This window comes from Sylvia atricapilla, chromosome 19 (genome assembly GCF_009819655.1).
Source record: "Sylvia atricapilla isolate bSylAtr1 chromosome 19, bSylAtr1.pri, whole genome shotgun sequence".
NCBI classification, from domain to species: domain Eukaryota; kingdom Metazoa; phylum Chordata; class Aves; order Passeriformes; family Sylviidae; genus Sylvia; species Sylvia atricapilla.
Window position 1 is genome coordinate 5,321,386 of NC_089158.1, and position 27,205 is coordinate 5,348,590.

General features: G+C 45.1%; 1 protein-coding gene across 1 annotated transcript in view; it reads left to right on the top strand.

Moving 5' to 3' along the window:
• Positions 1 to 27,205, top strand: part of EEIG1 (estrogen-induced osteoclastogenesis regulator 1) — a 33,395-nt gene that overhangs the window by 3,736 nt on the left and 2,454 nt on the right. The window contains exons 3-10 of the mRNA XM_066332632.1: positions 17,123 to 17,243; positions 17,572 to 17,601; positions 21,133 to 21,249; positions 21,730 to 21,776; positions 24,254 to 24,405; positions 25,525 to 25,629; positions 25,875 to 26,064; positions 26,229 to 26,350. Coding sequence (XP_066188729.1) covers positions 17,123 to 17,243; positions 17,572 to 17,601; positions 21,133 to 21,249; positions 21,730 to 21,776; positions 24,254 to 24,405; positions 25,525 to 25,629; positions 25,875 to 26,064; positions 26,229 to 26,350 — 884 coding nt within the window. The remainder of the gene's footprint in view (positions 1 to 17,122; positions 17,244 to 17,571; positions 17,602 to 21,132; positions 21,250 to 21,729; positions 21,777 to 24,253; positions 24,406 to 25,524; positions 25,630 to 25,874; positions 26,065 to 26,228; positions 26,351 to 27,205) is intronic.

The following is a 27,205-nucleotide window of genomic DNA, read 5'->3' on the forward strand; positions in this document are numbered from 1 at the left end:
GTAGAGTTACCTTGTGGCTTTGCCCTGTGCTCCTCTCTTTATTTCGCCTTTTTGATACTCACAGAGAAAGATTAAAGGAAAGGAGATACTGTGTATGTGTTGTGTTAGAAATCTGTAAGTTATTTAGAGTCTGTGATTGTTTCTCTGAAATCAACCATTTCCAAAATTGATTGGGTTTGAAGCTGTAATGTCTGGCAGGTAATCTCTTGTGAGCTGCTTATGTACAAAATTTGGTGTTTGCTCTGCAATCGATTTGGGCTTCTGTGATCTGGGCCATTTGGAGGTCTGTGGCTGTGATCGAGCTGAGCTGTAGCTCTTCCTGACTATGAGTTTTCAGAGAACTGATCTGAATAATGTGTCCCATGTCACTTGGAGTCCATAAAATGAGGTTAGAAGTAGGTATAGGAGCTCTTCACAGGAAACATTAAATCAATTTTTGTAGTTTTAGTGTGGAAAGAGGAGCGTTATACAGGAACCTCCAGAGACAAATTTTTCAGGTTATTTACAATAAGCATACTTGACACCTCATGCATGTCTGTGGTAGGAGGTGGGAATATGATATAGCCAATTATGAGTTGTCAGGTGGCACTGGGATCATTTGAGCTGTGAGCCAGGCAGAAGCAGCAGCCTGTACTGCTGGCTCCCATCAGCCTGTCCTTGTCCCAAGTCCAGCTCAGCCTGGATTGCACATACAGAGCTGCCACAGCCTGGTGCTCTGGGTCTGGTGAGACACACCATGGCTGGGACCTCCTTCCCAGACTGCTCCCACTTCTGACTGGGGGGGAACCTGTCTGAAATGTATTAGGGCTAAATGCTCTTAGGAATTCAAGGATGTCTGGAAAAGGTTCAGGTCCTGTCAGCACATTCAGCTTTGAAGATCTGCCTCTCCTGGGTTTTCTGGTTTGTTTGGGTTTTTTTTAATAATTATTTTCTTGCAGGCAGGTACTCTATTTCCACTTCTGCTATGCTCAGGCCTTGCATTAAACTATAGGTATTTTAATGACTAAAGTTTCAGCTGTCAATATCTTTTTGTTTGTCCTTTCCTCTCCCTTTGTAAAGTTTCGTTAGACTGTTCTGGGGCTTCTGAGTAATAAAATTCACAGGTTTCACTTTACAGTGCTCTGTGTTAAAAGCGTCTATGGTGTGTGTGGGTTTATCACCTTGCAGTTGGATTATAGAAAGTGGGCATCTGAAAAGGCATCTCAGGCAGGTGTAGGCCAGGCAGGTGCTGTGTTTCTCCACAGAGAAATACCAGTAGATACCTTGAATATTATTAATCCAGATTCCTAAATAGCACAACCACCAGTGAATTCACTTCCCTCCCAAGTATGTTAAAAATAGCAGGCTCAGAGAAGTAGGGATGTATTCATGGCAACCGTTTTTGTGTAGCAGGTGGGCGGCTGCATTTTGTACCAGTTTGAAGCTTTCTGGGAGGTTGTGCAGCTTTGTTCCTAGAGAGATGAGACAGTAAGTTCATCAGGAGGTATCCCATCCGTGGATCAACGCAGGCAGGAGCTTGGATGTCCAAATGAGTGCCTAAAGCTACAGGCTGATCTAGTAAGTTCATGTACATCTTTGGGCATCCCAGAAGAGGAAGACTCAATTAAATTCCCCCTCTCTGCTTACAGTTGATGTTGGGTGCCAGCCAGATGCTCTTTGCCTCGGTGCTGAGCGATTTCTGGCTCTGTGTTGGCAGCAGGCGTTGCTGGCTTACAATGTGAAGGAAGTGGAAAGCCAGGTGTTATCCACAGGCTCCTGACACCTCATCCTACATTGTTCTGTTAGCCTGCCAACAGTTTCACTCTGGTATTTCTGGATTTGAAGGAAGGGATTGTACTCTGAAAGCCCCTGTCTGACTCAAGACTGTTTTGCATGAGTTGAGTAGCTTTGAGGGCATTTGCCATCTTCGTCATTGTATTCTGAAGCCACCTCAGACTTTATTTCCTTTGAGACCGTGCTCTTCCAAGCATCTGGAGTGTTTCAGCTTGATTTTCTGATCCTGGCACTCCTTACAGCAGTTTGAAACAATGAATGTAGCTTGTCCCCTGCAGCCCTGCCCTGTTTGCATGTGGTCTGGGTCTGGGAAGACCTGACCCTGTTGGGGTGGTCTGACCTCCAAGTGTGTCAGTGCTGCAGCCTGAACCCACAATGTTCTTAGCCTTGCAGTTTTTCACTGAGTTAGTATGAAAGGCCACTTCCTGCACTGCATACTTTTTCTGTTTTTTGGGGGGTGTAAGGCTCCATCCAGAAAACTAAAGAAACACTGATATTTGGGTAGGCACCTCACACTGACATCTATCTCCCTGTGGACTGAGGTCAGCTTTTGTGTAAGTGAGGCTCTGTCATCCTGTAGGCACAAATGACCTGAAGCTTCTTGCTTTTGGCAGCTGGTGGGATAAAAAGCATCGTAATGCCTTAGTGATAAATAGAACTTACTCACTTCTGTAGCACATAAATAAAGGGGAGAAGCTTTGCCCTGCTAACACAGGGCTGTTGATTCAAAAATTTTTGTCAAGGGAGGTGCAAGTGGTGCCACCTCCAGAATGCAGCTCTTGTTGGTGGGAGTTAGAAATCAACTACTTCACTGTCTTTACATAAATAGTCATTGTGCCTGACATTACAGGATCCTTCAGGTAATTAAGCCGACTACATTTAGCTTTTTCAGACCGGAAAATCATTAACTGTTTGTTTAATCAGAGACTAAAAGACTGATTCAGCCTAGTTGAGATCTGAATCTTGACTACTGTCTGCCTTAAAACAAAGGTTAGGTAACTAAATAGTTTCTTCTAGAGTCCCCAAGAGGGAAGAAAACTGGCTGTGGTGAAAAGGAGATAATTTGCTGAGTGCTGCCTTTTGATTCCAGTGGAATTGTCATGGTTTAGTAGAGCAAGGAACTTGATTGTGACTTCAAACCATTCTCCCAGTTCCATATTTTAGGAGAGTATGTGCTTGGCTCTATCCTCTGCTAGAGCATGGGGTGTGTTAATGTATTTTAAAAGTACTTTTGTTGCAAATGTATCTGGAAATGCAGACCTTCCCTGCATGTACAAATATTCCTATCCCACAGATCAATAGACTCAGTTTTTCATGTTCAGAGCAGCTTCACATGACATCCTTCCTTCCTGGCAGAGCCTCAGGAATAGGCTGGGGGTGTTAACAGAGAAGTGATTTGAATACAGCCTCTAGAAGTGATTGCAATAAGACATGACCTATTTCAAGACAATATTAAAGCATAGTACTTGCTGTGCCTTGCATTCTGAAACAAATACAGGGAAACTAGACAGCAAAGCTGAGAAAAAGGAGGTCTGTTGCAGAAGCGCAGCTAGATGTAGGTAAAAGTTGTGAGAGCAGAAGCAGTGGGTGAGGTTTAACCTCTTGCAAGTTGAGAGTGTTGGAAAAATTGCAGAAGTGATGGAGCACCACAAGATCCCTGGTATAAACCATCTTAAGTTGTGCTTTGAGTTTGCAAAGCACTTCTCTCACCGTTTCTGGGCTCTTGCTGCTACACCTGCAGGGTCTGACAGATGCTTTGGAGTGGGTTGATTTGCTTTGTGCCGTACTTGCCTCTTCCTGTCACCGGTCACCGCACTGAAGCCTGTCACAAGACTGACAGAATTTTGTTAAAACCTTCCTGCCGTGGGGGCTGTATCCTGTCGAGTAAAGAACAGTCTCTGATCATGCCCTGGCTCTGTCCTGCCTGCTGTGGCTCGGGCAGAGGCTGCTCTGCTGACCAGAAGCTGCAGTCTAAAGCACTGTAACCGATACACTGTGTGTACAGCATCAGTAAATACGTTCAGATACAGGCGGCTTTCAAACTTCCCCCTCATCACTGATTCTGAGCTGGCGTTGCTTTGACAGCTGACTCTTAGCAACAGCCTTATCTGTGTGACTTAAGCAGCCCTTGGCTTAAAAAAATTACTCATTGGAAATTAATGTTCTACTGGGAAACTGGGGCTCTGTGGCCCGCTTAATTTGCAGGGTGACAATACCATCAGCTCTGGCTGAGAATCAGGGAAGGTAGGTGAGAGTGGCCCTGCTCCTTTATGAAATACAGGGAAAAACCTAAAGGGCTTCCAGTCTCTTTATTCTTTGTGCTCTTGAGCTGCCATTATTGTTGGCTCTAGCTTTGTAGCTGAATTTCTGGGGAATTCATGCGTGCCTTCGGCAGCCTGTTGTCTCTCTGCACAGCAGTTGGTATTTTAATAGGCCATAAGTTGCCGGTGGCAAGTTGTTCTGATACCAGTTTCTAGATAAATGAGGCAGGTACAGATTTATTTCTTATTATTATTTTATTGCAGGAAACTACATGTGGTAGTGTTTCAGGAAAGAGCCCAGTGTCTTCCTTAGATCAGAAACCTCCTTCACTTCAGGCCTGGCAGTGTGGGATGGTGAGTTCTGCAGCACCCACCTGTGTGTGGCTCTGTGGGGCCTCATCTGTGCCAGGACAGGCGGATGTGGCTCTGTGTGTGACCTCTCTCCTTCAAACAGGATATGTTCTGCATCCTCTGTGGGCTGCTGGCTCTGCACTGTGCTTTTGCAGCCTGCTCTGAAATGGGCCAGGCATTATTTCATAGCTGTGGGTTATTGTATGATAACCACAAGTCTTTAGAAGTTCCCTGGACCAACATTTGGATCTGCACGTTTCTTCTGTAGCGTCCTGTGAACTCGTGTCAGTAATCTATGCTGTAAAGGGGATCATTTCAGGTGTTATTTCAGGATGTGTCAGCCCACCCCAGTACCAGCTGCTTGCCCTGCAGGGTGAGAGACTTAATTTTTTCCCTCTTGCAGTTTATTCATGTTGTGCCAAGTGCACTTGCTGGGAGACACGATGCACGTCGCTGTTGTAACTCCAGGCTTGGCATCATGATGCCTTTGGTACCATACAGTGGGACTCGGCATCTCATTTTAGTGCCTGGGTTTGAAAGGCACTTCCCACTAGACAAACAGTTGTGCCTGTGTTCACTGCATGAACAGCCTTCTTGTTTGGTGTATTTTTAATCTGATGAGCAAGAAAGGGAATTGTTGTGCACAATTCAAAATTGCTGATTGTTGTGGATGTCGTTGTCACGTGCTTCTCAAGGGTCACCCCTGTAGCTCAGGGGATAAGGCCAAGGAACTGGGGTGGAGTTGTGGGGATGAGGAAGACAATGAAGAGGAAGCACATGGAAATTAAAGGACTGGGAGGAGGCAGGTGTGGAAGAGACAGGATGTTCTACATAAGCAGTAACACATATAGTCTATAGCAGCCACAATCCCTGCAGATAGCAAGTAGCTGAGCTGGCAAAGAGAGCAGGATTATGCCTTTCCTTTGGCTGGACTTATCCTATCTCACTGGTGAGAGGAGGCCTTGAAGGAGGTCTCATGTTGTAGTAGGAGATGAGATGAAGCTAAAAATACTTTTACTGCTGTATGCTCTACTTTAAATAAGAAATTAACTCTGTTCAGTCTGAAAGCACTGTGAGTGCTTATGTGGGAGGAAGGAAGAGAGTCTGTGGATTTACTGTCCTGGAAGGGCTAGAAAGCTGCAGCACTAATTAGCAATGCAGTTTTAAAGACCTAAAAAGGTCATACGGTTGGTAACTACCCTGAAATGTGCTCTCTGAAGTAAGCAACTAAAGCTAGAAAACTTTCTTTTGGAGCTTTCTAGAACTGCATGTTTCCCTCAGTGAGGCAAAACCCATCTCTTGCCATTTAGTGTACCAAACGTAGAAAACAAAATGTAAGGTTTCTTTAGTGCCTGTTAAAAATTACCAAGCACTGTGCTCCAGTCTGGCTGTGCAATGGACAGGCAGATCAACACTACCTGTAGTAGAAAATCCTGTGAAATGGATTTGGCCTCAGGGTTTCCGTTTGGTGTAGTCACACACCTCCGTTTTGCTTCCAGAATAAGTCTGTATGAAACGACTGTGACAAGATGTTTCACTAATGGCTATTGGGTTAATGATCAACAGAGACTTCAGCCAGCTGCCGCATGAAGGACTGGTCAGTGCATGCCTACCTGTGCTCTGCCTGCCAGTGGAGTTCCCATTTCTCCTGAATTGCAAGTTGAGAGTGTGAAGAGTACAAAATGGAAGGCCAGAGTAAACCCTGATGTTTTCCAGCTGTCTTGTTCTCTGTCCTGTCACTTTTGTTTCCAGTCTTTAAGGGATAATATTGTTCATCAAAATAAAAATGCAAATGACCAGGAGAGGAGGAAGGAAACACTTGTCTGGAAAAAACCCTGGCATAGAGAAATTTCTTTTCTTTTTTTTACCTGGCTTTGTATCAGACTTCGAGGCTTTCTCCATGCTTGAGACATCAAAGGTGAGGTTGGGTGGGACATCGTGGTGTTTAGTGGGTTTTTGTTTGCATCTGTGTAGGTTGAAGAGAGAGTTTCCAGTTTAGTTTGTTTCCATCATGCTTATTTCTCCTGTTAGTTCCTGTTCTTCCCATCCTTGCTTAGGCTGTGCCTGCATTTCCAAGAATACGAGGGAGGCACGTAAGATATTTATAATTCAGCAATTTTTCCAGAGCCGTTAATGCTCCATTGCCCAGAAATGAAGCAATAGCATTTGCATTTAGGCAGCCTTGCTGTAACCAGTCAGCCCCAGCTAGTGCAGCATCCTGCTTTCAGACTTAAGTAGTAAGGGCTGAGCAGAGGTAGTTTGCTCGCCTGTGTTACAGATTAATTATGCAGCAACACCTCTGCAGGAAAGCTTTCTCTGGCTTCTGTCAGTAGTTTGTTCTGGTAACACCAGGCTATTGCATTTATATAAATGTCAAATTCTTTCAAGTGCAGTGCTGCTCATTTGTACCTTCAGTAGCCTGCAGTGCTCTTTGCTGCAAGGAAATTGCTATGGAGGTGTGTATTTCCTACAACTGTTGCTGTCCTTTGCTGCCTTTCTGCTTTGTTGAACGCCCTTTTTGAGCTGTACGGAGAGTAGCTGATCACACTGTGGCTCCTGTTCTCTTTAAGGTCTGTCTCTTATGTAGGTTTATAGTGATGACTTTTCCTGTTCTAAGTGCAAGTGCATCTGCTCTTTCAAACCTGCCTGTTGTTTTCCCACCAGAAATGATGCAGTACATCTCCAATGTCGTTTGCTCTCAGTGGGGGAGAATCAAGGGAGCATGTCTGAACACAGCTTGTGATGACAGCCACAGAGGAGGGAAGACCTTTGTGATCCTCAGAAGCCTGCTCCTGCAATGGGATCCCGGGCTGACATCTCCCAAGGTCTTAACCAGCACTCACTGCTGCCACTAAATGCAGAGCTCTCCCATATTCTGCTTTCAAACAAGACATAATTTATGAAACTACCTTTTTCTCATTAGGACAAGTGGCACCATGAGATAGATACTGGTTGTTCTTAGAGAATTGTGTTTGTCTGCAGCTCTGGCTCCAGATTAGCAAAATCAACTCTAATTCCTGTGTCTCAGACCCTTTTTCTCTCCCCTCTTGCTGGCTCTGACACTGAAACTAGGGCTGAAGGGAGGGGAGAGTTGGGAGAGGCAGATTAAGTCCCAGCCCATCACCACTAGTACAGTGGTGAGTCAGGGGTCAACAAGCTTTGCTCAGCAGCCTCTTCTCATTTGCAAACCTCTCCTGCTGAGTGGCCTTTTTGCTGATAAACACCAGCAGTGAGAGATATTGATGGAAGGGACAGAGGTTCAGGGAGAACATGTTTGAACCTCGTCCATAAAATCAGACCTGGTTTATACTGCTGAATGGTGTACATAAAGGAGCCATCATAAAATACGTGTGTTGATCCTGGAATAAAAAAAATGCTATTATCATATAAAGGGCCTTCTTCTGAGCTCTGGTATTTGTTTTGAGTAAATATGTACTCTATAGAAGTGACTCACAGGGAAACATGTCTGAGCATGGTTGGGTGTTACCTCTTGGGTAACTAAACCTACTTATAGCACCAGGGTTGACTTCAGGCAGCCTATTTGCTGAAACACTCTTCAGCATGTTCAAGCCAAATTGCAGTAATGTTACATCATACGGTATTAATGAAATTATTCCAGAAATGAACTTGGCCTCATGTGCAGGTTAATTTGCACTATAAAGACCTCTCTGGTACAGCTACATTGGCAAACTGTCCCAGTTGAAGCAGGGTTGATATTGGCAGAAAAAGTCACTTAACTATTCTGGCATCATTATGTTTTCATGTGCCCTAAATCTGCCTTAGAGGCAAAAACATTCATCTCTGTACATCAGTTGTGTTAGTGATGTTGTTCCTAGTCTTGTTTTGATGCCCTTCTGAGTTTTCATTTGCCAGATTTACTATGCCAGCAAAGGCTTGGCCTATTGAATGGATCCATGTCTGGATTTTCTCATCTTGGGGGGCAACTGTTGATTTTTTTGGTTTTGAAAGGTAGCTTTTTTCTTTGTAAGTAGCTTTTTCTTCATGACAGCATCTTGTGTTCAAAGCTAGCTTTCTTGTAATACAAAGTTGTAGCCATGTGTTGTGCTCTGTGGGGTGGGCACATTATCAGAGTTCTCCTTGGTGGAGTTTACATTACTGTCTTTCTTAGCTGAGAGTTTAAATTTAGTCAGCAAAATGTAAATCTGGAATCTCTCAGAATGACAGCTAACACTTAAGGGATGAAGAAAGTTTATTAATACACCAGCAACGAATAATCAGCGAGTCTTCATTTTACATCTGTGGTCTGCCAGAAGTGAAAAGGCTTTCGAGAAAAGACAGGCTGTGATACAGAAACACGTTTTGACTCAGAAATTTACTGTATTATTCTACCTTAATCTTGTAAGCATCTGTACAGAGTAAACTCTGGGGCTTTTCTGAAGTGTTTGGGACCTCCTGAAGCTTTAGTTCCTTGATCTGTTAGAACCACAGGGGAAAAGTGAACTGTGATTTTGTCCAAAGGGCCAACAACAGACCCTGGAAGAGTTGGGATTTTTTTCACCCTGTTTAAATTTTTGTGGGATTTACTTTGCAGTCATTGGTAATGAGCCTGAACACCCCTCCTTCTGTGCCTTCCATCTCCCAGTAATGGAATTCTCTCAGCTCAGGTTTTTTCATCCCCCTTTAAGTCTAGCTGGCTGGACAGGAGGTGTAGGTTAGGGTTCATAAGAGCTAGCTTAATTAAGTTGCCCTCATACTTGTTTTATGCACGTTTGATCATTCCGTGGTTGTAGTTGTGGAATATTAGATCTAAGGGGTATTTAGGCCCAGAGTTAGACAAGTTCTTCAGAGCGTGGTGGGTGTGAACTGCAAGGTGGCACAAAGCAAGAGGAGCAATACATAAGCTAAGCTGGAGAAGGGACCACTGGCATACAAAAACAAACCTGATTGTGGGAGCTGGAGACTGACCTGAGCAGACTCAAGTGCAGTCTGCAGGGCAAACCTGCTCTAGTTTCTTCTGAAAATTAAATTCTTGTGGATTTGCTTATGGGAGGCAAGTGCTGGTGGCGGGTTTGGCAGCCTGGCACATGGCTCATTCTTGGCTAACCCAGCTCCGACACAGTCTATCAGAACAATGGAAGTAGGAGTTGGTGTGGTGACTCAGTGCACAATGAGAGTTCAAAAAAAGCAAATGCGTCTTTCAGCGTTCAATACGCACGTTATTACAGACTTGTGTTTTAGTAACTGAGTCATCTATTCAGTTATTCCTCTCTTTACACTTAAGAGTTTGGTAGTTCTTTGCTTGTGATGTTTTTGCTCCTGGCGCACATCCCTGGCTTCAGACCAGGAAGAGCTCGTGCTCTGTAGATGTGGCAAGAAGTCCTTGGATATGTGTTGCTTTGGGTTGGTCTGCCTTCAGCACAGTGTGTAACAATAGATGTCTTGCACAGTATTTACTGTTACACTCCCTTCTTGGATTTGTTTTCCTGATGTCCAGCTTTTCTTCTTTGCTTCCAGATGACAGATTTGTAAATTACAAATACCTCAAAGCAGAGTGGCTCTGCTGGGCACGTCTCATCTTTAAAGTGCCATGTACCCATGCCTTGCTGTTTGCAGCCAAGTCTGTTAGAATTATTTCTCCATGCATCCTCCCTGCACCACCCTTCCAGAACTCATCTGACTTGTTCTGTAGCTGAAGTTCTAAAGGGCCATTTTTCTGTGACTTGCTTTCTCCATTTGGCACAATTTTTGTTCCTTATGCAGCCTCCTCTGTAACACTTGGTCACCAGCTGCATGTGATTTTTTTAAAATAACCTGCATTGTTTCATTTCTTACAGTATTTTTAACATAATTTGTGTTAGGAGGAGCTCAATAGTTTCAAGATTTAGATACAATAAATGGTTGGAAATATTTCTTCTAGAATAACTCCCAGTGGTTTGAGAAGCCCTGAAAGTACTGGGGAGCCTGACTACATGGGATGCACTGCACTGGAAAGTTCTTGCCTGTGAAACATAGTGTGTGAGGTGCAGCATTTCATGGCTGTCACAAAAGACACATGTCTGAGTTCATGTGACTGCAGTCCAGACATAACTGAATTACTTTCAAAGAAGCTGTTAATACACAACTGGGAATGCTGATGCTGGGGGGGTTTTGTTCTGGTGAGTGACTGACTGTCCCCATCCCGTTCTCCAGGAGGGATTATCACCCCATGGCTTGTACTGGTAGACCTTTATCAAGATTAATCACTGCCTTGGAGGGAACTGTAACACACAGTTCCAAAGATATACTTTACAGAAAGACCTTATTTTTCTGGAAATAAGGTTAAAGCCACAAAAAGGCAATCCCTTGCTTGCTCCTAAGGACGATTTCTAAATCATTCTTTGAATACTGTTTTTATTTCATGCTTGCCTTATTGTTTTGGTCCAGTTCTTTCCTCAGCTACCTTTCACATATTTAGTTCTGTTGTCATCATCCCCTGTCCCCCCGTGAAGCTGCCTTGACTGTTCTTTACCTCGGTTTCTCAATTGTGGCTGGAGTTTATTCCATTAGCTTTTTTTTTTTTTTTTTCCTATACATTTGCCATTAATCCTTTTTCCTGTATTTGTCTCATGTCCAGTCAAGTAGGGATTAAGCAGTCTGTGTTCTTAACTGTGTAAATGGAATCTGGTTTCCTGAGCTGACTTTCCCCTACTCTTCCTTCCCCGTTCACTCTTCCCCACCTCCCCAGCTGCCAGTGAACAGCAGGAGTGGATGTGTGTCCGTCAGGTAGAACTGAGACAGCAGGTGAAGCCTGACAGAAGTTTTGGAACTTGCCATTTTCCTCCCCTTGCTTCATTCTAAAAGCACTGGTGTACATGTTTAGCTTTTAGAGAGCCTTTACAGATTACTGCTCTGGTGCAAATGAAGAACTGAGGTGTAAGCTCCATGCCACAAGGGAGATGAGGGTCGGTGTCACCATGGGCCATTGGAATGGGTTTGCTGGGAGTTCAAAAGTTAATTTTGCAAGTAGGTTGGTAGATGCAGTGGCCTTACTGCTGAACCCTTGTTTAAAACACTTGCAGGGAAACATCCAAGTAAGACTTGTTTCAAATGACAAAGGCTTGCTTAGTTCTCTCAGTAACACAGTCTGCATCATCTGTCTCTGAGCCATTTTTCCATCATAACTGCTCATGTCTACTGAACAACAACCAGCACTTGTCAGCTGGAGAATACGGGGTTGTTTGCAGAGGGGGAGTCATCCAGCTCCTTGGGTTGGCAGTTGTTCTGGCCAGTGATGTAAGCTCAGGCATAGCAAAGTAACTTTATTGTTGGGAGTTCCCTGCAGCCCTTGCACTGCTTCTGCTCAGGGAGGGCAAAACCCCTCTGTGTAAACTTGTAAAGCATGTCTGCCTCCAGGTTAAACTAGGATTTCATGCATTGTGTATCCAGCTGGTTTTTATGACTCTGTATGATGTTCCCCAAGGGATATAGTGTGTCACTTCTCATTCCTGGGATATGTTTCCACTGAGCTTCCCAGCTCCTATTGCTACATTGTGTTTGCTTCTGCTTTCCTACCTGTGTTTTACTGCCATGAGCCTGACAACGAAATTCAGCGGATCCTGGCAGCCCTAAGCTTTTCCGATGTGACCTGTTCCTGTGCTGTCTGCCCACAGTGCATCCTGCTCACTGTGGATCCCTCTCCTTTGCTTTTGCTAAGCATCTGGATGGCAAAGCCTCAGAGCTGCATTTTTCTTTAATAACGTATGTACTGCCCTGAAGTGCCCTGTCCTAAGCCCGTTATTTGGAGATACCTGCAGGTTCTGGATTGTAAATCTAAACCAGCTAATGGCTTAATGAGGGCTTGCTTTGTGTTACATATGTATGTTCACCCACTTTTGTAATTCCTGTGTTTTATAGGCAATGATTAGGCAGTTTGTAGCAGGACCTGCTGTGTTAGTAGGATGGGATATATTTTGGTGTGCTGTGAACGCTGGGGTGTGAATACTGGTTCCTAAGCATCTTAGAAAGTCAGTTTCAAAACAGGCTTTTCAGGGATTTTTCCTTGCCCTTACCAAAGGTCTCTCCTACAGCTTTGCACTAGATAACCTGGTTAAAATAGTAACTGGCTTCTCTGGAGCAAAATGCAGGATTGTTCCAGGCTTTGCCAAGCTACGGGAGTGTCAGTAATTCTGCTCTAATTTAGCGTGTGGAAGGGCTGGGGATTAGATGGGACTGTTTTAACTGTGCCTCTGCAAATGAAAGCAGAGCTGTGTAAAGAAATGGCACAGAAGATGCCTTTCAGTTGCAATCTGCTGAAATAAGGTGATTTTTTGTTTCTTTATTCCCCTCTGTGATTGAGGAGATTGTACCTGCATTGCAGGGATTGTGTTCCCTTACTCCCCAAAAGACCCACTGCTGGTGTTTGTCAGGGCCCCTTGAAGGGCTGTTTTTCATTGCACTTAAAAGAATCTGAGCTGGGAGTTGGCTTGGCAGCCTCTTCAAAATGGTATTATCTCTCCTGTGCCTTATCAGATAAGATGCTGCTGCTGCTGCAGTGGTAAACCAGGAAGGAGGGTGCAGAGGACTAGGTCTGCTGAGAGGGGGATTAGTTCTGCTTGAAGGCTCTGACACAGATCCACATCTCAGAGAGGGGACAGTGAGCATGTGGACTGAGCATCAGGCACAGGAAAGCTTACCCTTCCCCTCTGTGTAATGAGGAGGAGTAAATCTGAATAAGAAGCTCTTTGTGTGTGCTTATCTCTATACTGTCCCATTTAGCCTGAGGTTTTCCCACATTTGCCCTATGCATGAAACATCAGACTGAGACACATTGCTCTGGTGAAACATTTGACATTAAAAACTGGGGGGTTTTTTGTTGCTGCAGCCCTTCCAGTAAGGCTGTGGCCTTTTTGTGACACTGTCTTATGTGTGACAACTGCCATAAAGCAAGGGTGAAACATCTGCTTTTCTAAATGCTTCGGCAAGGCGAAAGTGTTTCAGCGGGTGGTGTGTTGGAAGGTTGATACCCACAACTCAGCTCTGAGTCTGTAAATAGAAATTTTAATCTCTGCTCTAGTGTTTCATTAGCTGGGTTTTCATGTGGGAGAGAGGTTCACAGTAGCCCAAGATAGCATGGCCTTTTTCTAGAAATGTCTGCTTTACTGGCTTAAATTCAGAGTGAGGCTTGCAGCTTTTTGTGACAGTGCTAGTCTGTCCACAGCACTTGAATCAGAGTTGGGAAACATCTCTTCTTTACGGTCTGTTTGTTGTGTGTTTTTCTGCCTGTCTCCAGAGCTATATGTAAGATCTCACAAAGTGGCCTTGGAGGGTTCCCTGGGTTCACTGCTGCCTCTCCAAAAGCAGGTAAAGCAGTGGGTCCCTGCTGTGCATTGTTCCCATTACTTAAATTCTCACCATGCTATGGTGAAGCATCTTCCAGCTGCTCTTTTTCTGGTAAATCTTCTCTCAAGGGATAGGATGATGCATGAGGGATGCAGAACACTGTTCCTCGAGATGGAGGTAGATGAGCAGCTCCAGGATTAGAAAAGCTCATAAAGCTCTTTCCAAAACGCCACTTTTCATAAAAGCTGCCACAGGATTGTACTAGTTTGTTCTGAGGAGGTATATTTAGGTCTGGAATGAGTAATTATACAGCTTTGAATAAGTCTGAAGTCAGAAGAGGGCAAAGCTTAGCTTGGCAGGGATTCAACCTTCTGGGAGTCTTTTTGCAAAATTATACAGACGGCTTTTTTAAAATAAAACTTCTGAAGACTCGTTGAATTGGCACCTAGACTTGGCATTGGTGTGAACTATTTCTGGTTCTCCAAATACAGAGTAAAACTAAAAATTAGACACTTCTGGTTTTAAGCTGTTTATTTCTGCTTTACTTTCAGTTGCCTTGTGTTTAGGATGAAAGAAGACTTCTCTCGGTGCAGCCCTCACCATGCTTCTTGGGTGTTTATTTGGTTATGATGGTACCTAATTGTACATCAGAGAATATTCCAGGGCTAAATACAAAACTGCTCATCATCTGAGTTCTCCTTTTTTTTTTTTTTTTTTTTGTCCCTATTTTAGTGTTCTCTAATTACCAGCATAATGGTAACTTGAAGGGAGGTTGATAGGCAAAACCCATTGCTTCTCCACATGCCGTCTTTTGGAAATGTGGATCTAATTTTTTAGAGTTTGATTTGAAACAATAGAGCAGTTGCTTGCTTGTCTAATGATAGCCCCAGCCCCCACCCTTCAAAATAAAGAAACAAAAACGTTGAAATTCATTATTGAATGATTGTGGAACTTGTGACTAGAAAGCAGCTCTGGATTTTGTCTTATAAACTCCTTCTTGCGCTGTGCAGACTGTTCCAAAGGCACAAAACCCCCAAGCTATGTGTGCACCTGCAGCTCAGGTTCATGATCACAGTGCTGTGGGTAACATAACACCCCCAAATCCTTTTCCTAATCCCTTGCACTGTGTGGCATCTACAGCATTCTGGAAAGCCAACCTACATCCTTAATAAGAAGCAGAATGTCTGTTAGAGGAGCTTACACTAAAGGCAAATTAGATGTGGAGCTCTTCATTGCTAATCAGGACTTTTTACCACGTTTTGAAGTAATTAGCCTCTATTGGACTTAGCAGCATCCAGCAGATGCTTAATCATAGCTGCATTGTAAAATGAGCAAGAATTCCTGAGTAAGGAAACTCGCATGCTGGAGCAGCTCTTGATCCCACTGACGATCCTGCAGCTGTGGGAGCCAGGCATGTGCTCTGGGAGCTGGAGTTTAGTCCCATGTCCTCTTGTCTGGCAGGAGTTAGAGCTCTGCACAGGGTTGGGAACAAGGTGTGCAGCACTGTGCTGCTGTCTGATGGAACATCTTTCACTTGTAGCTGCCTTCCAGCGTTCACTTGGAGCTCTGGAGTTGGTAGCAGCTTTAGCATTAGCCTTGCTTTCTAGAAAATAGTTGCTTTCCAAAGGTGACTAATGCTGCTAAAATATTCAGTGTTTCCTGCATCCCCTTGTACCTGCCTTCTGTTCCTGAAGCATGTGTTCACAGGTGGTTTTCCATTTTGTTGCATACTTTTTCTCATCTGTATCTTGCGTTTTTCCTTCCTTTAGGTTATTTAAGATGCTTATTATTGAGGCAGGTTTAAGGCACCCATATTTGAAATGTAACATGCCTAATTTGGGTGACATGGTGAATATTTTATTATAGGCAAAACCTTTTTAATCCCTCTGGATGTGTTTTTTCCTCCTGTCTGAGAGAGCTGGGGTGAGTTGAGTGGAGTAATGAGAACCAGGTCTCATCTTGAATTAATAATCCCAGATTCAAAGGTATTTTTGCCACTTAGATGTCTGACTTTTTACCGACGTCAATAGCAAGCCTGAGTTCTGTCTAGAAGGGATTTAAGTTCGCTGCCTTGAAGGAATCGTTGCCTTCTGTTTTCTCTTGTTTTAAACAGGGATGATCAGCCTTTATCTGCATTAGGGAGGATTACAGGTTTCAGTTGTTCATCAGCTACTCCTCTTCTGTTCCCTGTGTCTGCCTTGGCTGGCACATTCAGTCACACAGAATGTCCTGGAGAACCAGCAGGATCCTCCTGGCTCAGGATCAAGACCCTGGATCTATTGGGTTCACCTCGAGGTTGCCCTAATGGCAACAGCTTCTTCCTCTTCCTTCCCTGAAGGAGTGGAGACAGGACCAAGGCTGATCATTCTCCCCTTTGCCACCAATCCCTTTGGCTTACACCGTGCCTGAGTCAGATGGTGGGAAGCCTCCCTTTCCCTGCTAAAGCAAACAGTTTATCAGCTGCTTTTGCCCCTTTATCCTATGCTAGGAGGAGAGATAAGAGTCAAACTTGCTTGCTCACAGCTGTCAGCAGTGCCTTGCCTTCCTCCCCCGGCCTCATTACTTTGAGAACTGAACTGGCTGAGGGCCAAGCTCAGAGCCATAAATGGATCAGGTTCTGCAGAATCTCAGTACGGGAAGCAGAGCCCCGTGGAAGAACCCACACACCTTGTTACCTTTGAATCAGCCTCCTGGGAAAGGTAACACCCAGCTTCCACTGAGGGCTGTGCAGAAGCCCGAACTGTACCTGAAGTGATTCCTGCACTCAGGAAGGCTTCTTCTCCTCCTCCTGCAGGCACACGCTATGCCAGAGCCATGTGCTTCTCCAGTGACCCTGGAGATCAGGATGATCTGCTCAGAAGCTGTGCAAGCAAAACCACCTCTTCCCTGGCTGAACCCCTGCAGGATTTGAAGTGCGGTGTTTGCTCGGTGTGGCCCTGTCTGCTTGCACCAGGAGCATTCCCCCGTGTGTTTTTGTCCTCTCTCAAGCTGGCCATCCTCACTGGCTTAGTCCCAGCCTGAGGAGCAGGGAAGGACAGGCTGTCCAGGACACACAGCAATTTGCTGTGCAATGGCTGTACAAACAGACATGCTGGAGGGAGATAAGCTTGTGAACCTTCAGCCCAGTTCAGGTATGGAGATTTCCTCCATCCAGGCCGGACAGTGACTGAGCTGAACTGGCTGAGCAGGAAGTACCAGCGAGCTTGTAAGAGTTTTAAAGTCAAATTCTTTTGATGAGATGATTAGTATTTCTGTAACTCGAGTGGATTTTACCTGTATTGACTAATGAAAAGCTTGATGCTAATCTAACACCTTTGTGTGATGCAGTTTCAGGTGAACCAAGCTGTTGCAGAAGATCTTTAGAGCCTAGGATGCCAGTCATTAAGAAAAATACTTAATAGCTTGTCTTGATTTAGCTTTGTACCTTTATTCGTATTTTTTTTTTTACATTCTCATAGAGAGGAAGTTCAGGAAAACTGTGTCCGTTGGAAAAAGAAATTCACCTTTGTGTGTAAAATGAGTGCCAACCCTGCCACAGGACTTCTGGACCCCTGCATCTGCCGAGTGTCTGTCCGTAAGGTGAGCATGCAGCCTTGCTGCTGGCAGGTAGTACCACCAATAAGTGTACTGCCAGTTGGTTACTGGCTGCTTTTTGGCAGCAAGAAAAATTGTGTGTGGATTGTGGTGGGGAGGAAGGGCTGTTTGGGACAGAATATGCTGGAATGGAGCCTCCCTCTTCAAGAAGAGTCCTTGATGGAGGATGGGAGTGACCAAGGTGGTGGTAACCCTTGAGAGAGAGGCTTGTGAATCCTGAGAGCAGATTCCAGGACTGAGTAATGACTTTCCCCCTGTTGCCCCAGCACATATAATAGCTGCTTTTCCTGTTTTGTTTTGTCTCCCAATATAGGAGCTGAAGGGCGGAAAAACCTACTCAAAGGTAAGAGCACAGAAAGGGCAAATGTAGCAGAGTTATGATGGTCTTGTCTCCTCCTAGTGCTTTACACCCCTTAGAAACCAGTGGCTGCTGAGTGGACCAATCTGGAGAGATGCTCATTAGTTCTTAGTTTAAGTCTAAGTTAAGAGATTTCCCGAAAAACTCGACTTGCTGGGACAGCATCCAGATTGCACTGGATGTGGATTTGAGATGGGGGTTGGAGAGATGATCTGCATGTCCTCAAACTTTGGGGAAGTTCTGAGTCAGATGTGAACTCTCTGGCTTCTGGCAGCATGTCTCTAATAAAGAAACAGACTCCAGTTCTGTTCTCCAGAGCACAGCAGCCGGCTGGGGCAGGCACCTCACTGCCTCAGGAGTGCAGGCAGGAGCCTACAGCAGAAATCACTGCCTGCCAAAGCACAGGAGACACCAAGGGAAAAGCCAAACGGATCAGCAGGGATATTGGGATATTAGTCTTGGTTTCTCTTCCTCACACTTTCTTGCCTGTACTGGGGGACAGACAATGGGCCACCCTCTTCTCCTCCTTAGAAGCTGAGCTCACACAGTGCCCAAAATCATGTTTATTTGAAAATGAGTCACCGCTGCTGGCTTCTGATAAACAGATGCTTTGGTCACACACAGCCATGTAAGAATTCCTTCTCATCAATATCCTTTCTGGGGCCATGGAGGGAACTGGCTGTGAAGGGTGTACTGCACTAGCTCCTGTGTTCTGCTGTGCTGGGTGGGAGGAGGCAGTGAGGCTGCCCACATCGTTCCTTTTTTGTTGCTTATTAGGACATTGTGTGCGAGGGCCATCAGTTTCTCTTTCACTAAATTCACACTGTGGAAGGTTATTCATTCTGCAGAGCTGCATGTCCAGGGAGAGAAGCATAGCTGGAGTAAGAGACGTAGTAAATGCATCAGCCTTTGTCTCCTGCAATGTCCATCTTCTAGCTTTCCACAGGATTAGGGAAGGCAGGATTAAAGGAAGCCTGGAGGCATGTTTCTATGGTGGAGTTGACCTGAATAAGGTCTCCAGGTTATGTTCTAACCTACTTCTTTTTTGCTCAGTCTCCGGTTGTATTTAGTGGCATTTAAAAGGGACTGACTTCTTCCAGCCCAGAACTGGAGACCAAATCTCAAGTACTTGTCATCTCCTGGGCTGGTATCTTGCTTGGTCTCCTGTGAAAAAGACAGATGTGTTCTCTGTGAAGATGATCTGAAGAAGCTTAGAGATGAGAGATGTCACGCCAGACAAGGGTGATTGCAGTCTTGTCCTGTGGACCAGGCTTGTTCCAGGCAGGTCCTCATGACAGAACTGGTTTGGGCTTCCTAATGTTCCTAAGCAGAAGTCTGTGGTGCATGTCCATGCAGCTATTTTCCCATTTTACACCATGAGTCCCTCACCTTTTTAAACTATCCTAATTCAGCTGAGAACTTCTCCAGTCACAGCAGCAGATGTAGAGGAAAATGAAACTTGTGAATGCTGTCTGTACCTGGTCCCCCATCAGCAAGGACTGAGGGCAGTGGAGCTCCAGGCGGAGTTTCTAGTTCTTGCACACCTTTGGGTTTGACGTGAATGTCACCTCGGTGTCAAGGGTGACACAGCAGAAAACAACAGGAAAGACTGATAAAGCGGAAACTCTTCCCCTGAGCTGAAAGAAAAACCATGGCTGGAAAACTGAGGAAACTGTTCTGAAAGGTTCTATCTGAAAATATCATTTTGTTAAGGGATCTTTCCTCTATATACTGGGAGTCTGCTTCCTGAAAGAATTTCTGACCTCAGCACACCATGTGAGTTGCTGGAGCGTTCTCTATGTTCCAGTGTCGGTCTCCTCTCAGAATTTAGTGCTGTGGTGGAGGAAGAGGGATCTGGGTCTGGCCCACCCCTGTGCCATGCTGTTCTCCTGGTGTGGTGGTGCTGTGTCTTTGTCACAGTGATGGATTGCATCTCCCTCTGTGGCTTTCCTCTGTCCTGTTTATCTCGAAGAGATAAGAATTCACTGGTTTTTTCCCTTATTGGTGAATAGTTAGCAAACAGCATCGCCCTTGGCTACAGGAGACAGAGAAATATCTGCAGCAAGGGCTGAAGAAACACTTGCATTAGAGGAATTCTTAAGAAGTGAGAAGAGAGGGAGAAAGGTTCTTTTTTCCTTTTTTTTTTTTTTTTTTTGCTGATAGAAGGTTCCCTCTCTGTCCCACTTTTTTTTTTTTTTCATTTGCCATCAGAAGTTGCCCTTTGAAAATGGGATGAAGAAAGCAGCTATATTAATCTTGCTGCTGTTTCCCTCTCAATCATGTATCTTGAGCAGACTGTGATTCTTGACTTGGAACAGTGGGAGCCAGGGTTCCCCTGGCAGTGACTGTTTTGTGCTGTGACTCTCTCTCAGCTTCCTCAGCTGACAGACACACCACAATTCCATAGGATGGTGCTACTCTTGGGTCAATTGTGACATCCAGCTGTCAATAGCAGGGCAGAAGGGATGTGCTGCAGAGCACTGAACAACCTGCTGCTGCTCCACCTGTGTTCCCTGCTCCCCTGGGAGCTGACCTGTTGTTGATGTGACGCAGTTTCTCCACACCTGGATGCTTTGGCCACATACAGAGTACAGCATGTCCTCCTGATCAAACCAGATGAGACACAACTGCCTTCTGTTCCTAAAGCCGTGCATAAAAGGAGCTGTAACTTTTTCTTTGAAACACTGTGTTAATACACCAGGGATTAGGGCAGGAAAGCAAAGGTGCTCTTTGTTGTGTTTGTATTTACTCTGGAGGCACCAGTGCCCTTTTTGAAAATGCTTGTGATCTTAGGCATTGTCACCTTCCTGTGGAGGTGGGCATACCTTCCCAGTTTGCTTCCCGTTTGTTAGAGAAGGTTTAGAGAGCTCACAGCTAAATCTCTCCAAATATTTCTCTTCCCTTCTGCCTGTCAAACAAATCCCCTTGCTAGTTAAACCTTAGCAGTGTGAGGAGGAATGCTCCAGGAGCTGCCCAGCCCAGCAGCTGCCTCTGAGGGGTGAGGCTCTGGGCCTCCAGCTCCCTGTGCCCATAATCTCAGTTGTTTTTTTCGGGATGGTGTCACTTTCCCCTGTAACAATATCCTTTCATCTCCTGGTTCACATGCTCCACTGCATTCTGGGATGGCCCAATACAAAGAGTGCCTTATTATGTTTGTGTATGTGTGATTCTGTTTTTTTCACATTGTTGACCTAGTGCTTTCCATGTCCTTGGTTATGCAATGGCTGCAGGCTGGTTAACACTGTCCTGGCCACCACCACTACTGTACAGCCTTCCTCCCTGTGGGCTTGGCTTCCTGAAGGCCTCCAAATGTCCATCTGGCTTGGGGTTAGGAACGTGACCCTGTCCATCCTCAAGAACAGAGAATCTTCACAGCCACCGCTCTGTGCCCTGGCTCCTGTTTCTGCCCTTGCTCCCAGATCTGTTCTCTCCCTTTTGTCTCTGTGACATTATGTAACCCTTTATGGAGTAAGATCTGTCCTCTCACCTTCCTCTCCATTGTTTTCTTGACTACAGCTGGGCTTTGCTGATCTAAATCTGGCAGAATTTGCAGGCTCTGGATCCACTGTCCGTTGCTGCTTGCTGGAAGGATATGATACTAAGAATACCCGACAGGACAATTCCATCCTAAAGGTACAACAGCTGGAACTTACACAGTAGAAATCCTGCTTAGGACTTTGGGGAGATCACAGTGCAGTGCCAGGTCAGACAGAAGGTCCTGTTACGTACAGAGACAGAATTTTGCTTTTGTGCTGCTAGACTGACTCGGGAAGCTTCCCATTATCAGAGTTGCCCTTTGATAATTTGGCATTGATTTGGCCAAGCAGTGACCCTTGACAAAGAAACCGGGAGTAGGAGGGAGGGAGAAGGTTGTTAGAAGCATTGTCAGTGTGGCCCAGCTGGTGCCCTGCTGAGCCACTACCACTTGGAGTTACTGATGCCAGGGATTTGGGGCAGGGAGGGAAATACTTTGCTAAATCCCTGAAGCTGATTTCCTTGGGAAAGGAGCTAGATCTGGCTGATCTTTACACCTAGCCCTTGACCTCCTGGCTGTTGTGAAGTGAGGAGCTCAGTGCAGCATGGCTAATGATGTGCCTTGTGTCCTCTCTCCAGGTCACCATTGGAATGTCCCTACTCTCTGGGGACCCCTGCTTCAAAACGTGAGTTCCTGGGGGTATTCCATTCTGAGCAGACACTAAAATTGATGAAGAGAGGGGAAAAGATGTCCTAGATATTGGAAAGTACAGTAAAAGTGGTTGAATCAGCCAGAAAAGTATAGCCAGCCTGTGCTGTTAATTGGTTTTGTTCTCTGCTGTGGCTTTCCCAGCTTTGATTGTTGCTGTGCACAGTATTTTCCCTGCTGGTGCAACTTAGGTTTTGGAAATGAGTACATTTTGATTACAAACTTCATGTTTTGCCTGAAGGATAGAATTTCTCATGGCTCTGGGCTTGGTTTCACTGACCTCCAAGAGGAGGAAGGTCAATAAAAAAAACAAGCTTGGAAGTGGACACACTTCAGCACATATCATGGGGGATAAAGATCTCAGATTGAAACAGCAACAAAAATACTTTAAGGCTGAATCATTTTAACTTTTTTTTTTTTTCCTAGAGGGCTCACAACTTGGATTAATTAGCAGAGAAATTGCAGTAATGTGGGGTTTTTTTTAATGCATAATGATAGGAAAGAATAAGTACAGTTAGGCTGTGGAGCAGTTTTGCTGCTTAAAGAATTGTTAGTGAATCAGTGAATATCCTGGTCACATCTTCCCTCACACCATAGTACAGCATCACAATTCCAGCTCTGCTGTGGTGTGCTGGAAGGTGTGTGACTACACAGCAGAGCTGTCCTGTGCCCAAAGGAATATTTCATGCTGCCTCCCAACAGTCTGAGAGAAGAAAGCTTTACCTTGAGGCCAACTCTTGCAGCAATTGTATTCTGGCCTAATTTTAGGAGCTAGCTTGGAGTGTATAAAATAGCTCAAATTCTTGTTAAAAATGCTGCATAATTTTTGGTAGGTTCATTTTGTGAGTAGCTTTTCAGAGTGCTGCAATGTTTTCTGACACTTGGAAAACCAAAATTAGTGTCATCTGATTCTGAAGAATTTCTGCTTCAGAAGGAAGTGTAATAAAGAAGTTCTGAATATCTTAAACCATAATTTTATAGCAGTAACAGATGTTAGAGTACTAGGATGTCTGGTAATAATGTCTGACAAAAATACCTGTTCCTCCTTTGCAATGGAAGCAAGTCCCACTGTTAGAATGCCTGAAAATTACACAGAATAGGACGTACATACTCATTTAATGTAAGTAGGCTCAGTCTGAAAGTCAAACTTCCTAATTTTCTTGAAGGATTTTTACAGTCATTCCTACTTTTCCCTTTTATGTTGATGATGTGCAAATATCTAAAAATAGAACCTTTGCATGTGGAATAGTCCTTTATCAGTAGAGCTTCTGGTAAATGACACTCATTAAAGGGTTAGGCAGGAATTAAACTGTGCTGGGAAATCACTACCAAGCACTGATTTTTTGCATCACTCCATGAACCTTCCCCTGCTGGGGTTGTTGGAAGGAGCACAGCAGCTAAACTGACAGACCAACAGGCTGATTCAGGAACAGTTTGCTTGCTTTAGGTTGTAAAAGCCTTAAAAACCTGTGAAGCAAAGTCCCCAAAGCACCTGGGTGCATGCAAATCACTGATAAGGTGATTAGGGAGGGTTTTTTCCTGGTGAAGGCATGCTGTGAGTTTCCTGAATGCTTTATAGCCATTCAACTGCTCATATTAAATATTCTCTTTTCCAAAATACGGCAAAGATCCCCTCTCATGTAACATCTTCCCTCAGAGCTCTGAGCGAGACAAAAGATTTTATTTCTCACTCCTCACTTAAAAACTGTAATATGATCCTTTAGTTCCAGTTCAGACTTCAGGCTACAAGGAGGTTAGGGCTCCAACAGGAATATTCACTTTGCCACGCTGCACATGCTGTGGCTTCCACCCAAAAGCACTTCTGGAGGAAGGGAGGGGGGCTCCAGGCAGTCACAGCTCTGCCCTGCAGTCAGCATTTACAAAGGGCTGTTGCGAGCTCACGGAATAACCAGAAAAATAATTCTGACAGCTGGAAAAACACTTTAGTTTCACTGAAAAGGACTTTAATAGTCAGTTAAAAAAGGGAAAGGTTATTTGATTGTTGTAAAAGTGCTCTCATAGGGGGACAGGGTTGCTTGGATAGAAGGTTTCATTTTGGCCAAAGAGGTGTAAGAGAAAGGAAGCTGGAATTGAGAGTTGGACAACAGCAAACTGGTTCCTGTTTGTGAAGCCAGCTGGCCAGTGGATGCATGTTGGGGGTGAAAGGGCAGCTCTGGATGGTGTCCTGCAGGCAGTGCAAGTTCTGAGCCTGTTGACGTGTATGAATGAATGGTCCCTTTTTGCCTTAATTTACCTCAAAAACTTCATTTTTCTTCTAAAGCAGTGCAAGGTAGGGGAAGACACCAGTCTTGAATGTGGGAAAACAAAACCCAACATTCCATTTGAGCTGCTGGACAGGCTGTCAGCTTCCCCCTGCTGAGAAGGGTGGGATAGACAGAATGATGAGTGCTCCCTGCTTGGCAACCTGTAACCTCCTTTACCTTCTGATTACAGGCCTCCTTCCACAGCCAAGTCCATCACCATCCCAGGGCAGGACTCTACTCTGCAGCTGACCTGCAAGGGCGAGGGAACCACCAGCAGCAGCAGTTCCTCCACAATTGGCTCCCTGCGCCAGAGCAAGCCAAGAACTGCCATTCTCAGCTCAGGTCTGAATGCCCAGCCTGGAGCCATGCAATGTGTGGCTGTGCCTAGACACTCCTTTATTTTTCCCAGCAGCTGCAAGCACAGAAACTCTTTAATTTTTCATGTTTTCCTGCATCCATCCTCAACCCCATTGCTCATTAGGAGTATTGAGAATAACAAAGCCATCTAAGTGTAACTGAGGAGACGAAGGTTGAATATTTGCCACATGTGTATTTCTGTTAATGGAGATAAAGCAATTTGTTCTCTTTGCTGGGGATTTAATAATTCATGCACTGCACTCATCCCTGCTTTCCACTGTGTTCAATGACACTTACCATTGTTCTGCACTCAGCTAGTCTGTTGCTCAGACTTATCTTCTAGAAAAGTTCCTCTGAAGGTTTTAGAGGTTGGTTTAAGGTCTAGTGGCCTTGTTCCAGCTGCTGATGCAGTTCTTTGGCTTCTGTAAGAGCCAGTTTTCAAGGGCACTGCATTTTCACATCAGTTTTTTCCCTTCCCAGCACATTCCAAATGTGCAGGCAGATACACTGCACCAAAATAGCACTTGAGTCTCATCCCCTCAGTGACAGAGCACGTGGTGCAAGTGGTTTTCTTAAAAAGCTGGCTAATGTGTTACATTTGTGCATTTCTAAATAAGCTTCCTGCAAGAGAGACAAGCAGGGCTAGCAAAGGAGCAGGGGTCATGCTAAAGGGTCTGTATCAAATTCAGAGATTATTTAAATGGTACAGGCTCTCTCACAAGTTATAGAAAGGAAAAGGTAGTAACAGAAGCACGCAAACAGAGGCTGAAATACTTTACTAATTACTTGATCTTAGCTTGATGCTTTTAGCTATGGATAATTTCCGACATTGCTTGTCCTTCTAGATGCTACAAGCCCCTAGAGATGTTTGTACATTCACTTGCTGGATAGTAGTAGTGATAAACTTGACAAAGAAGCTCACTGTGGTCTTCCCTACTCCCTGGGTGTTTCTAAGCCCTGTGCTGGCCTGTACAGCAGGGCTTTGGCCAGTAGATTGCCCTTTCCTTGATCTGTCATCCCAAGATCAGCCTCCACTCCCAGCTGATCAGTGCACCATGTGCTGGCTTGGTTATGGTGTAAGCAGTGTCCTCTTTTCTTTGGCAGGTGTCCCAGAAGAGTCGGATCAGAACCTGTCGAGCCCAGAGGAAGTTTTCCACTCAGGGCACTCACGGAACTCGAGCTATGCCAGCCAGCAGTCCAAGATCTCTGGTAACCACTGACCCACACAGCTCTGCCATCCGTTTTCCTTCCTGCAGCGAGCTCCTGTGAGAGTGATTTGCAGCCATCTCTCTCACACTGCTCTGTAACACCAGCCTCTTGTTCAGTCTCTTCAAATGAGCTCATAGATGTCTAACCCTCTGTGTGCAGGAGCAGAAGCGCTGCTGTGAAGCTGCCCTGCCCTGTGCTGCCAGGGATGGGAGCAGATGAGGTCTGTAACCCCTGTGTGTTGGCAGGTTACAGCACGGAGCACTCGCGCTCCTCCAGCATGTCGGACCTAACGCACCGTAGGAACACGTCCACCAGCAGCAGCGCCTCCGGGGGGCTCAGCATGACCGTGGAGTACCCTGAGGGGGAGAGGGAGCACAAACTGGAGAAGCCACCTCGCCCCCCCAGACCACCCCTCCTGCTGGACAGACCCTCCCGGTGAGTGAGTGACACTGGAGCTTTCTCTAGGAAGGACAGGCAGAACCCGCTCCTTTGTCTTCAGGCAGCAGTGGATCAGATTTTGGCCAAGAGAAGCAGGACAGCATGTGGAAGTCTGTGTCTTGAAAAGCTGAGGAAGTTTTTCCTCTATTTCCTCTTACCAGGAGAAAAAAGGATTTGATGGAGAGTCACCCAACCCGAGTGGATGACACCAGGATCGATGCTGATGATATAGTGGAGAAAATAATGCAGAGTCAGGACTTCACAGATGTCAGCAATACTGAAGGTGAGAGGAAAACCTCAGAGGGGATGTCTGGGTTCTTCCTTTTGCAAGGCTGCCAAGCATTTACAGTCAAATCTGATCTGCCATGGGCTCTCTTCTCCTTTGGACAGCTACTTGCCTTCAGTGCTTGCTGGGTGTTTCTGTGGTAGATAAACCCTGTGGGTTTGAGAGCTGCACATGTATTTACAGATAGCACTTGCTGCTGTTCCACAGGCAGCAGAGATTGAATAGTAGTTCTAATGTGCAGGGAGAGAGAGGAAAAATACTGATTCTCAGCACAGTGGAGATCAGTTGCATCAGCTGTATGCACTGCTCTAGTGGCCTTTGTCCAGGGTCAGGCCAAGGGTATTTCTGAAAAGAGGAGGACACAACTGGAGTGGAAGCAGCACATCTCTACAGAAACGTGGGTTACCATGTGCTGGTGATCAGGTCACTCTGAGAGCCTAAGGTGTTTTCTCCACTGCAGTCACAGCATCTGTTAGGAGAAAACTAATATAACTGCTTTTGTTTTCACTTTAATGTCCCTGTTTAGCACAGAAGTCAATCTTTAATCTGATTTTTTTTATCTGAGGTTTTCTGTTAAGTTTTAAACTTGAGCCTAGCTTGTTATCAGTGCTTCCTTAATTTACCATTAATCACCTTAAATTGTTACTCGTGGCAGCACTCTTACCATGTGGGGAGTTGCACCTCACTCAGCATGGGTTAGAACTAGACTGAATGCAGCTGCCTCTTGCCAGCAGAGCAGGCTGAGTTTCTCCTCCAGTGTCTCTACAAGAGCAGTGTGAGGCCCCACATCTCATCTGTTCAGATACGTATAAGCTGACCAAAAACTTTTATTAATGGAATTGCCTTAAAAGA